Raw genomic sequence first — 12,138 nt, 5'->3', positions numbered from 1 at the left:
GAATGCCTTTATCCAAGAATTTTATCAGAGCACTTTTGTATTTCCAGAGAAAATAATCACTTGAATTCAGTAATTTGAAGAAAATAAAATTCAGCCTAAACTGGTCACAACATAATACAACTTGAAGGTGCTAGATCTTCAAGCACAATTTGTAAAATCCTCACCATCACAAGATTATACAGTTCACTGCTTGACCTCAGGTCACAATTAGCATTTTTTCAGAACAACAATTACCTAATGGAAAATAACTGTCTAGAATGATCTATTGAGCCTTGTTTATTTACAACACAATAACCTATAAAATTCACTTAGGAATCTCCAAAAACCCTGACCCAAATCAACATATTTACACCTTCTTGTTTACCTGAATAATAATCCTGATAATAGGCTCTTAGACAAAGAGAATAATTGAGCCTTATTATATTATTTTGGGCAAGGTCAAGTCCAGCATAAAGTGTTACATTACAATAACATGTAATGAAATTTAAAAAACTTTAAAACTAACAAACAAATAATTAAACTAAATATACATAACACTGCACAGTTGGCTGTAAATCAGAGAATGAATTGTATAGCTCCAAATCTGCTGGTGCATTAAATGATGGCAGAGATCATGGTTTGAAGATGCTTACAGCTGTGCATGCATTGAACACAAGGAAATGTGGTACAATGTCCATAGCTGCAACCTAATTGCAGTAGACAGCTGAAGAAATGCCTGCCACATTTCTGGACAGTAATGGAATGCTTTTGAGAGCCAGAATGGGAGCTGAGTGTAGTGTAATAATCAGCCCCAAAACTGCATTTGTTTGTTGTTTTATGGTCTGATCTCGTGTATTCACAAAGCATTGCAATTTTATTGCAGACAGATTTGTCCACAGCACATCAGTGTATGTATATGTCAATCGTTTTTAGACACTTACTGGAATTTATTGCAACTCCTGAGTTTGCCATTTATCCACCGATGTAGCCTAATAATTTGACTTGGATATGGATGGCAGGGTCATGTAATTCTTCATGGGTATGCAGGTTGTCAGACATCAGATTTCATATGGAAATATGCTGTACATATTGCTGGAAGGCCTTGTCAGCTTGCTAGCTCAAGAACCTCAAGAGATACCTGCCATCCACTTATGATTTGCTGACAAATCTGTCGCAGTAATTGAAGCATTTTATGAATAGTTGAGATCTAAACCAAACAATCAGCATACCAATACAAGGTTATGTACTGTTTATCATACTAGGCTGGTAGGGTTATCTATGGTTTATCATACTAGGCTGGTAGGGTTATCTATGGTTTATCATACTAGGCTGGTAGGGTTATCTATGGTTCCATTGGCATTGCAGACAGTGGATGTCATGACACATTATGGAAATTATTCATATCTCACAATTAATTAGAAGTTTATTTGTAATTAAATTACTTTGCATCCCCAATATCATGTTCATTAAACAGAAATTTGACATTTTTTAAGAATGTGTAAATATTGATTTTATTAACTGTCAAGATAAATGCAATTGGATGCTAAATTTGTTGTTCTCTAACATAATTTATCCTTCCATTTGCTGTTACTTCATTTTATATTATTTTTATGATCATTTCATGTTATTTCATGGTATTTTAGTGAAAGAGAAAGACTTGTATTTTGGATTAATATTACTCTTGCATTTTCTATATTTTCATGCATCTGTTTCAGTGTTACTGTTCCAAACTGTTGTAAATCCCATAAGTTACCTCCCCTGCCAACTTCCTTGTTATTGAGAGATCGTAACTACAAAAGCTGCATCTCAGCATTCAGCTGATTTAGAATAGTTATCAATAAAAACTTAATCTGTGTTTGTTGCTTAAGGTAAAGATACTCTCACAAATATGTAACAAATAAAGAAGATAATTTCTATGAGAATACTTTTGTAGATAAAAAAAAAAGAAAATTAGGGAAATTGTGTTTATTGAAATGCTGATCATATCCGAAGCTAGGCAGTCCAAAATCATTAGTGTTTGTTTGATGTGATATTCCATGACATGGCAGATAAATATAAATAGGAGTCCATGCAGACATTGTTCACTGTGACAACATAATAATTTTTGTTTGCCACTTTGGACACTGAAAGGTGATAGTTAAGTTGCTGTGTTTAATATAAATTTTGTGATAATAGTAATCATACATAAAGTATGTACCCATATATGCTCAGAATTCATGTCATATCAATATTCTTAGAAACTGATGACATTATTATCTACAAAATTTTGTGATAGGGAGTTTCCTAAAGTTACACACCTTTTGCATCTGTTGCTGTGTTTAACAGAAACTTTTCTGTCATTTAAGTAATTTTAGTGTTGTATCTTTTAATGTTGATTTGATCTCATTTCAGCCTGAAGCAACAACAGTGTTGAAAGTGAGAATGGGGGCCCGAAGGTGGAGCATGGGTTACCAGCCTGACCTTGTGTGTTTACTAACTTGGCTTGACAATGAACACCCAGGAAATATTACCAATATCTCACTTAATTCAACCTATGGCCTGTGAGTATGACCCTGAATGTAGTATATACACTGAAGTACCTATAAACTATTGGCATCAAAAATGTGACTTAACTACAGTCTTTTATGTCACTTAAGCATGCACAGTCAATAAGCTGTAAAACAGCTGGTCATCAAAATCCTTTTTCTTTGAAAAAAAAAAAGATTGTACTGTAGTAAATGTTGCTAAGGTTTGGATAATTATTAACAGGACAGTCTGTCTTTCTGTCCTGCCAGTCTTGCACATTATACCTCACTTGTCCGTAAGATGAGCTTGTGGTATGATCCTTCATCTGTTATGTCTCTTCCTTTGACAGTCATCCATCATCCATTTATAATTCTTATTTATAAATGGAAATTTACCAGAGTTTAAAGAATGTATCATGGCTTCAATCTTTTTCAGAATTTAGTCAGATGCTGCCAATCTATGATTAGATAGGATTACTATTACTAAAATTAGAAGCACTTTTAAATTACTTCTTAAAAACAGCTTATCTGAATTTGACAATAATTAAAAGGAAAGCAGTGCCCCAGTTGGCCAAGCATTCTGAGGTGCTTGCTTTACAGCTCACAGGCATATCATCTCTGGGTTCAAGCCTTGGCTCGGCCAATGTAGGCATGTGAGAAAGTATGCCAGTAGTTTCCCATGGTTACGTGGTTTTTCCAAGGTTCTTCCTCCACCAAATATATTATCCACCATGAAATGTGCTGAAATATGGCCCAGAACCCAAACAAAAATTAAAAGAAAGCAGCAAGGCATGAAGGTGCATCAGATTTGTTCAAATGATGCTGATTAGCCATCAAATATGGCTACATGTACAATTCTGAAGCACAAAATAGAATTCATCCAGACTAAACAGAAATTATTCTGGCATAAAGTTCTTTTTTTATTGGATTTTGAAAGACCTTTAAGTGATCCCAGGAAAATACTCAACTTAATGGTACTGAATTTAATAGAAGTCATCCTGGCATGAAGGTCTTACAAATTTATTCAGATATGCAGAGCCGCCATTAAAAATGGGCTATGTTAATTTTTTTTTTTTAAATACCTTTAAACAAAAACTTCCTTCAAATAACTTGACATAGTTTGAGTTTTACATAAAGCATCTTTTCTTCTTTTTATGGTCATATATATGATTTATACCTAACTTGCCTTGATTTGAATGCTTTTTCTGTTTCACATTTTCAGGATGGCCTTTGGGAATGAGTCTGGATTAGCCATAATTGATATTGTCCAGAAATCCTGCCTGCTCAACCTTGGAACACCAGATTTATATGGTAATTATTGCCATACTATATTAACAGCTTTAATAACCAGAGGACATATGAGGTATGTCTTATATACTCTCTGCTATAGCATAATGTCCCAACCAATTAGGGTCTGTGATTTTTTTTTTCTGCCGAATACTCCTCACAAACTGCATAGACCCAGATCTGTTGGTGCATTCTGTGATGATCTGGATCAGTGTAGACTGCAGATGGATCCAACTTATAAATTAATATCTTCAGAATTATTAATAAGTGCAGTTAAACGAGTTGCAATTACTGTAGGTACATGTATTATTTCCATTGTGACAAAATGTAATCTCTTAAATCCTTCTGATTTGGTATGTATACTCATTTTAGTGGCAAAGATCAAAATTTAGAACAATTCAGACAGATGCCATATCCTTTAAACTTGAAGAAACTACTAGCTTTTTATTCAGAATCAGCAATGCTGTTGTTAACATTTCTTTATCTAAGCCTGGAAAATAAATATCCCCCAAAATGACAACTGTTAGAGATCTTGCCAGCAATGTTTTAACCCTTATAAAAGATTCATTAGTGGATTTTTTAATGCTTTCTATAAAAACATTTGAGATATTTGCAGCTTTTTGCCCAACAGAAGCATTGTATTACATCCTATAGTATATCATTCCGTTTATGAATTCTGTCAAAAATCAAGCTGGCATAATTGCAGACAGAAATGATTTTGAATCATCGACAAATTTGACTGCACAGAATGCATATACAGCATTTACTTGATTTTGCTGTTATGTATGCATATTGTTAAGAATATTTCGGTTTTTTTAACTGCTGGAACATGATTTTGTCAAAATTTTAAATTTTTATTCATGACGGTAAATTGTAGTGATTATCTATGGCTGGATTTCACACATGCATAAAGAACGTTAATTTGCGTAGGATCTATAAATAGATGGTTACTGTTGTCAGTTAATAATATTAAATTATTAGTAAATATGTTTTCGAGATTTGGCCTTTTTACAGTTAGACAGATCGGTCTGGTGGTATCTTAGAATTAATTTGATTCTTATTGGATGAGTTAGGTCATCTGAACAGGTGTTTTGAAATACTAGATTGAGTAGTTGGATCAGTGACATGGAGTGTATTGGGACATATAGTCGTAATAGACTCTTGAAGGTGTATATAAGGAGAGAATTGAGCACTCAGATTTTCATTCCCATTTTGGAGTCATTCTTATTTATTTCTTGTGTTCCTATTGTATCATCAAGTCTGTAGACATGTTTTATGTTGTACTTGGATATTATTAGAGAGTAAACTGATGGTTTGGATCGTTCAGTGAAAATAGAAAGTGCTCATTGAACTATAATAATATTTTGGAACTATTGTGAATTATTCAGAGGAGTTCGGGGTGATGACATTTTGATAACATCACATTCCTGGCAGACCAGTTCATTTCCAGTTCTGAAATTCATACAGACTTTTCATTCTTTTAGACTGACACGAACTTTTTCAGGATTATTTTGGATTGACTTTATAATTCTTTAAGTTCCTCTCATATTTTCTTTTATAACTTTGATAATTAAATTATTTATTAAGTTTTACAAAACTTGTTAGTTTGAATCTTTCTGTTAATTAGTTTATGACCATAAATTCATAACAATATACAATATAATAACCTTGATATTGTTACACAATTTGCATATATGACACAATAACCCAGATATTACTAAAAATGTATTCATCATCAACATAATAACTTTGTTGTTGCTACAAAGTATACATCTAAACTAGTGCTGTCCAACCTTTTTGACACCATAAGCCACTGAAAAATGTTTTTCTTGAAGCCAAGGGCCGCAGCAGAAATCTGAAAAGCAATGATTATATAGCTGCTCGAGCTCTGTTGAGCCATTTAAAATCAGGCTGCAGGTTGGACAGCACTTATCTAAACAGTAATAATCTTGATATTGCTTTAGAATATGCATATACCACATAATAATCTTGATATTGCTAAAAAGTATGCATCTTCAGCATAATAACCATATCTTTTCTCCTTTAATTATCTCTCGCCAGGCTAATACATATTGAGGAATGTAGTTTGACAATACCAAAAGCTATTTCACTGTGACCTAATCTGCACAGTTGGGTGACTGTTATTTCAAGTTACTTGTATCAAAACAAGCTAACTGGCCTAATTTTCACCTGGAGTGACTTTTGTAGTTTTGGCTGTTCATTAAACCAACAATATCTTGGATCTTGTTTGTGCCATACTCCTAAAAATTGCTATGTAGATTCATTTGGATGAAAGTAATTCAACCTTTCTACATATAGGTTATTGTGACCTAATTGCATACTTGAGTGACTTATTTTCAGCAGTTCATTATGCGACCAGCATCTTGGGCCATACATGACATACCCTCATGAAACTGGTATTTAGATAAATACAAAAAATATGACTATATCATACTAAAACTGGGTTTGATATTCTTGCTTGACCTAACTGGCATACTCAGTGATTTCTGTATTTTCAGCTGTGTGTTCAGTACACCTCATAAATCTTATGACCATTTTTCAGCTACACTCGAGAAAAGTGTCAAAGATTTGCAAATAACTGCCTCTTCATTAATACTTAAATTAGTGGATTGGGCATAGTGTAGTATTGTTTCAACAGTTAGGTCATTGTTTGTTTGGTCTGTAATTTCATGGTTTGAAGTGACTATTTAATCCACAAAAATCGGTAGCCATGAAAAAAATTGAATTCATAGAATTCCTGTATTTTGAAGATTTGAGCATCTAATCACATCATCTAGGTTCTATGGATCCCTATCAGAGGGCACCACGCTCGCCAAGAGGAAAAAAACCTCAGCAATTAGATGCCAACAATCCTTCCCTGGGCAGTGATGAAGGAACACGCTCACCTACAAGTGACCAAGTAAGTTAGTTTAGCTAAGAATATCAGGAACAGTTTCATCGAATAGATAACTTTAATTGTTGACTAACACTTGTAGTTATTGAAACAATTGCAGTGTAATTGATTTCCATTTAGATCTTGCCTATGAATTTGACATGTTTGAAGGAATAATTTTTATTGTATACAGCTTGCATTCATTTATGTTTATCTTGTCTGCAAAAGCATTTTTGAGGTGTATAACATTATAGGACAAAATTCTGTGTTAAAATTGTGTATTAGAATGTTTTTATATCTCAAATACCATGGGGTGCACATGAGATGCTGCAGTTTGCAGAACCCATTGTTTCAGTTATTTGCTGGTCTGTTCATTTAATCTAGAGATGCTGCTTGAGAATTTGTTTATACATCATTTAAAAGAGTATGCATATGAATATTGTTGAAATTAAATTGATTTCTTGTCTTCAGCTGTTAAAATTATCATTCCTTTGAGTTTGCATTGTGTCAGTCATCAAGAAAACCTTAAATTTTCATTATCCTTTCACAAATAGACAAAATAACGTGCAAAATTCTCTTCATCAAGAGTGCTTTTAAGAATTGAGCAGTTTAAATACGTACAATCTTGAATTTTACTGTATGTACTAGCCTATGAGTGAGGCCAACTGAAGAGACACTGATTTGCTAGGACAGGATGAATTGGCAGAACAAGGTCTATGCTGCTTGTTTTACTGATTAATCCAAACCAACTGCATAGACCTTGATCTGCCAGTGCATTGTGTGTGTGACAGACCTGGGTCTGTACAGTTTGACTCAAGTTGTAAGCGGGTATATACAGCATATAACAGGTTATTTGCTAATATTTAAGTTGCATATTCATTGTTGAGAATCGATTTGTTGTTGATTGACAAACAATTTATTGAGGTAAAAGATAACTGGATTTTAAAAATTACAACATAATATATCTTTTTTGTCTTCAAATTTTCATTCCAAAAGAAGACAGATTGTCATAATTAAACATGTATTCTGTATATATGGTCATTAATTTCCTGTTGATTCATACTGATACTTTGTACAGTTGTCTCCTCTCTGACTGATTGGAGTCTACACTGATTAGTCTCAGCTGCACAAAGTGGTGAAAATGTAGTCTAAACTGTGCCCCCTTTTTATTATTCACATCAAATGTATACATTTTTATCTATCCCTTGAGCATTTGTTGGCATCAACAAAGTTAGAGCCTTCTAGATCAGATGCTGTCATACAAAGGAATTTATTTTACAGTATTCTTTGGATTTACCTTAAATGTGTAATTAGACATGTTTTTCATTATTAACTTAATCTGCCTTTGTCAGTGCTCACAGTACTATGCAGCACTGCAAAATTGGGAGTGCCTCTTTTTATTATTTTTTTGCCAGACCCTAGTTTGGCTACCATTGTACTGTAAAGCCAGTGAGGTGGGCCAAATGTTCCAGTCTAACATATATTTTCATTAATTTCCCTCTGCTTATAATGTGACTATGCACAGAAAACCCTTATTTTGATAATATGATTTAGGTCTAAATTCAGGTGGGGTGGTTCATTGATTGAAATACAAATTATCTAGCCAGTTTGATGTATCTGTTGAAGTTGTAATTGTTGTGAGGTGTCTGGTCATAATTTACTGCTATACTATTTACCTGTTCACACCTATCTGTGACATTGTGCTTCCATATCTTTGTCAATATATATTATTGTGCTTCCTAATATTCCCCAAGTTGCACCACCACCATTGTACATTTCCATATGGAGTATATGTTACGACTTGAAACAATCTGGATCATTTGAAACTCAGACTGGTTGTCTTTACTGAGTACTTTAGAGTCTACAACGTGTGAATAAAGAAATGTCACTCTATTTATTCCACAGGAATTAGAAAGTATTTTGAGAAAGCAAGACAACTCAGCATCTTGTAAATGAATATGAGGTTAAAAATTGAATTGGGAAATCAGTAGACCAGCACTTCTTGGGGGGGGGGGATATTTTGAAAATCATTGAAATTTACTAGACCACATAAGTAAAAACATTGTCATCTGTAAGCATGTTTCTAATGCTATATTCACTTTACATTTTGGCTCCACAAAAGACTAGCTGGAAAGAAATTTCATTCATTAATGCCAGTTATAAATGACAATTGTTGCTTTAGGCTGTAGCAGCATAAGGCATTATGTAACTAAATATATATTTTACTATAGTGTCTGGTCTGAACCATAAGCAATAACAAGATTGTTTTTGATTCTATTGTGGTTGCATAAGCAAAATATAAATTTTCGTGCAATCTAGTCTGGTTTGAACCAGAGTGAAAATGTAGACAGTATTTTTTGGGATAAAATGTTGCTGGATATTAGTAGTATATATTAATTTTGCAAAGTGGAAGTACTCTATTTTTCTTTGTGAAAGAACCTTGAGTTGGTTACAGTGATAACAGAACAGTATACTTATTTATCTTATTTCCTTTTAGAACAATCGTTACACTATAATAATGATATTATTCATTCTCATTTATGCACCTACACATTTCTGATCATGATTTTTTAAGCCATTCAGCACCATGATCATTGTGAAAGTTTTCCACATAATATCTCTACTCTGTGTAAAATATGATTATGTACAATCTTTCTAATAAAAAGTTGGAAAAGTTTGAGACAACTTCTTAACTTCAGATCAAATGCTCTGCCATATATTTGTTATAATTATGAAATTAATTTGCATAAATCGTGTTTTTGAGTTTGTTACCATGGCGTTCATTCTGATACAAATAACAACCAGAGCTAAAAATGCTGTAAAATGATTGTTTTATCCTGAGTAGGTCAAGAGATATGACATTCAAGCGATTATGAAATTAATGCATGTACAGGAAATAAATATTTCTTTCACAACATATGTCAGCAATAAGTATAACATAATTATATGCCAGCATGAAAACTATGGGATGTTTGGGAGCATCCATGTTTGCATAAATTTATTTTTTATTTGAATGAAACCATAAACAGTCTCTTTATGATTCTTTTCTCCTCTTGATGCACCACTTGATCTTGGTTTTGGGTTTGCAACTTTGCAACCTCTGAACTGTGATGAATTGGTATTAAATTGTTGAGAAAAAAAAATTAGAGTCAAAAAAATTATGCATGAAAAATAAAGTAATATTTTGGAGTATGTACAATGTATAAAAAAAAAAAATGGATTGGACATATAAAAGTTCCTCATGATCTATAATTTTTGCTGACATGCCCATGCTAATGTTTGAAAGAAAAAGCTGGGTCCAGTTATCTCATTATGGTGGTACATGCCACAATTCCTTTTGATAATATTACCACTCCATTGGCCTAGTGGTTAGAGCATCAGCCTCAGATGCAGGAGGTCGGGGGTTAGAACCCCAACCAAGTCTTTCCATAAACTTACCAAAATGGCTCCAACAGCTGCCTCGCTAGGCACTAAGCATTCAGAGGTTAGTGTTAGGACTGGTCGGCCTGGTGTCAGGATAGTGTGACTGAGTGGGACATCATGCTACATGTCTGTGGCATGATGCCCAAGTGCTATACTTCACTATAAACTGCCACACTGCAGACATCGTAGCGATATGACTGAAAAATTGTTAACGCTATGCTAAATATCCAAATCACACACACACACACACACACACACACACATCCTTTTGATAATACATGTTTTCTTCCAGTAATAAATAAAAAGGAATTACAGTAACTAAGAAATCTCTATGTATTGTAGACATATTCCTGTGTACATCGAGTCTGACAACTGATTAAGGTGATTAAGAAGTCATGTTAAATGCAGTTTGTATTTCTATGGGAGCTTTAGTGTCTCAAATCTAATTACAATTAAAAACAAAAGAATTAAAAATGACTTCATTCTTACAAATGAATATGTGTGTGTGTATATGAGACAGAGAGAGATGAGTGAAACAATGACGTTTTGCCTGCATGTAAGATCATATGTATTCAACTTAGTATTTCATTGTTTTATATTTTTTGTAGCTGTTACAATGTGTTATGTTGGCAGAAGAGAGAGGAAGAGAGAGATGTTACATTCCAGTTGTAATCTTTATTCAGTTCCATTATGGTTGTGATCCTCCAAGCATACAAGGGCATGGACATATCATGATCCATTATAGTTGTGATCTTCCATGCATACAAGGGCATGGACAGGTCATGTTCCATTATCGTTCAAGATCTCTGAATAAACAGTTCATTCATATTTTTATTTTAATATCCATTGTCACAAAATATGTCCAAAACTACATGAACAATTGCAACAACATTGACAGTTCACTCAAAAAACACAATACTTGACTTGAACACCACTTGCTCGTGTCAAAAACAAAGCAATTTTCAGTAATTTTAGGAAAAGAAAAAAGAAAGATATTTTTTTTACCACCACTATTCATGCTTGAAGCATGCGATCTCCAGATGATTATCATGAGTCAGTTAAAAGGTAAGGCGGTCAGAGATGAGTAGGTGCCACTGATACTAGCTAGGATAATGCCACGTCAAGTCGTTTGAACACTGCTATAGTGGAGAACATTAGACTAGTTTCAATAGACAAAATACACTAAGTGGAACAACCCAGTCCTTTTGTTAGGTACAACCATAGAGATGAGTGTTGATGAACAAAAGTCTTTTTTACATCTTTGCCCATAAATGAGAATGATTCAACCATCATTATTAAAGATTATTGGCAATTTTATGATCTGTGACAATGTTTCTTTGAAGTTGTTTTTAACTCCATATATTAAATACAAAACCAATTATATTGGTAGTTGGAATAGTGCACAAGTACCGTTAATTTTTTATGGCAAAATGCAAAAAATACCGCTGTGATTTAGGAAAAGATGAGCAAAGCCCACAAAAAGTAACTTTCAGAACTCAAGTAGTGCTGCTCTCGTGATTTTCAAACAGCCCCATGTAGTGCTGGCCAAGTGATTTCAGTTTGATTTATAATGTTACTGTATTTTTACATAAGATGAATATACACAATAAATATTGTGGTCTTGCTTTCTGAATATATTTACAAAATATAAGTCACTCGGCAACCAGTTTGGGTGTATATATAGAAGTTAACATTCATTTCAGACTTAAATGATTCATTTGAACATGTGATGAATGTAATTTATTAATCATATCATTGTGTTTCAGTTGATAATGTCAGTGCAAGTGCTTGTTTCTGGACAATAATTATCACAATTTATATGTAGTCTGTTATAGTTTAAACTCAATTTACTGAGTTCATTATTTCTTGTTCTTGCCTTTTTCTGAATGTGCACCAAACATGGACACATTTTTTAAGTACATACTGCCATGTTATGTAGTTTTTGTTCTAGTAAAACATTTAAGATGTGGAAAAAGAAAGTGGTCAGTTCATTATGATTACAAATTCTTAGCTACAGTGCAAGATAGTGTACACGGACAACATTGAGCTTTT

The 12,138-nt window shown here is 33.4% G+C and overlaps 1 protein-coding gene across 1 annotated transcript in view; it reads left to right on the top strand.

The window, feature by feature from the left end:
- Positions 1–12,138, top strand: part of LOC149797316 (syntaxin-binding protein 5-like) — a 252,736-nt gene that overhangs the window by 168,401 nt on the left and 72,197 nt on the right. Inside the window, exons 17-19 of the mRNA XM_089962039.1 lie at positions 2,371–2,519; positions 3,706–3,794; positions 6,569–6,690. Coding sequence (XP_089818165.1) covers positions 2,371–2,519; positions 3,706–3,794; positions 6,569–6,690 — 360 coding nt within the window. The remainder of the gene's footprint in view (positions 1–2,370; positions 2,520–3,705; positions 3,795–6,568; positions 6,691–12,138) is intronic.

Source organism: Sinohyriopsis cumingii, chromosome 6, assembly GCF_028554795.1.
Source record: "Sinohyriopsis cumingii isolate HCF-2022 chromosome 6, ASM2855479v2, whole genome shotgun sequence".
NCBI lineage: Eukaryota > Metazoa > Mollusca > Bivalvia > Unionida > Unionidae > Sinohyriopsis > Sinohyriopsis cumingii.
Note: the sequence above shows the minus strand (reverse complement) of the source record. Positions and strands in the feature narration are given on the sequence as shown.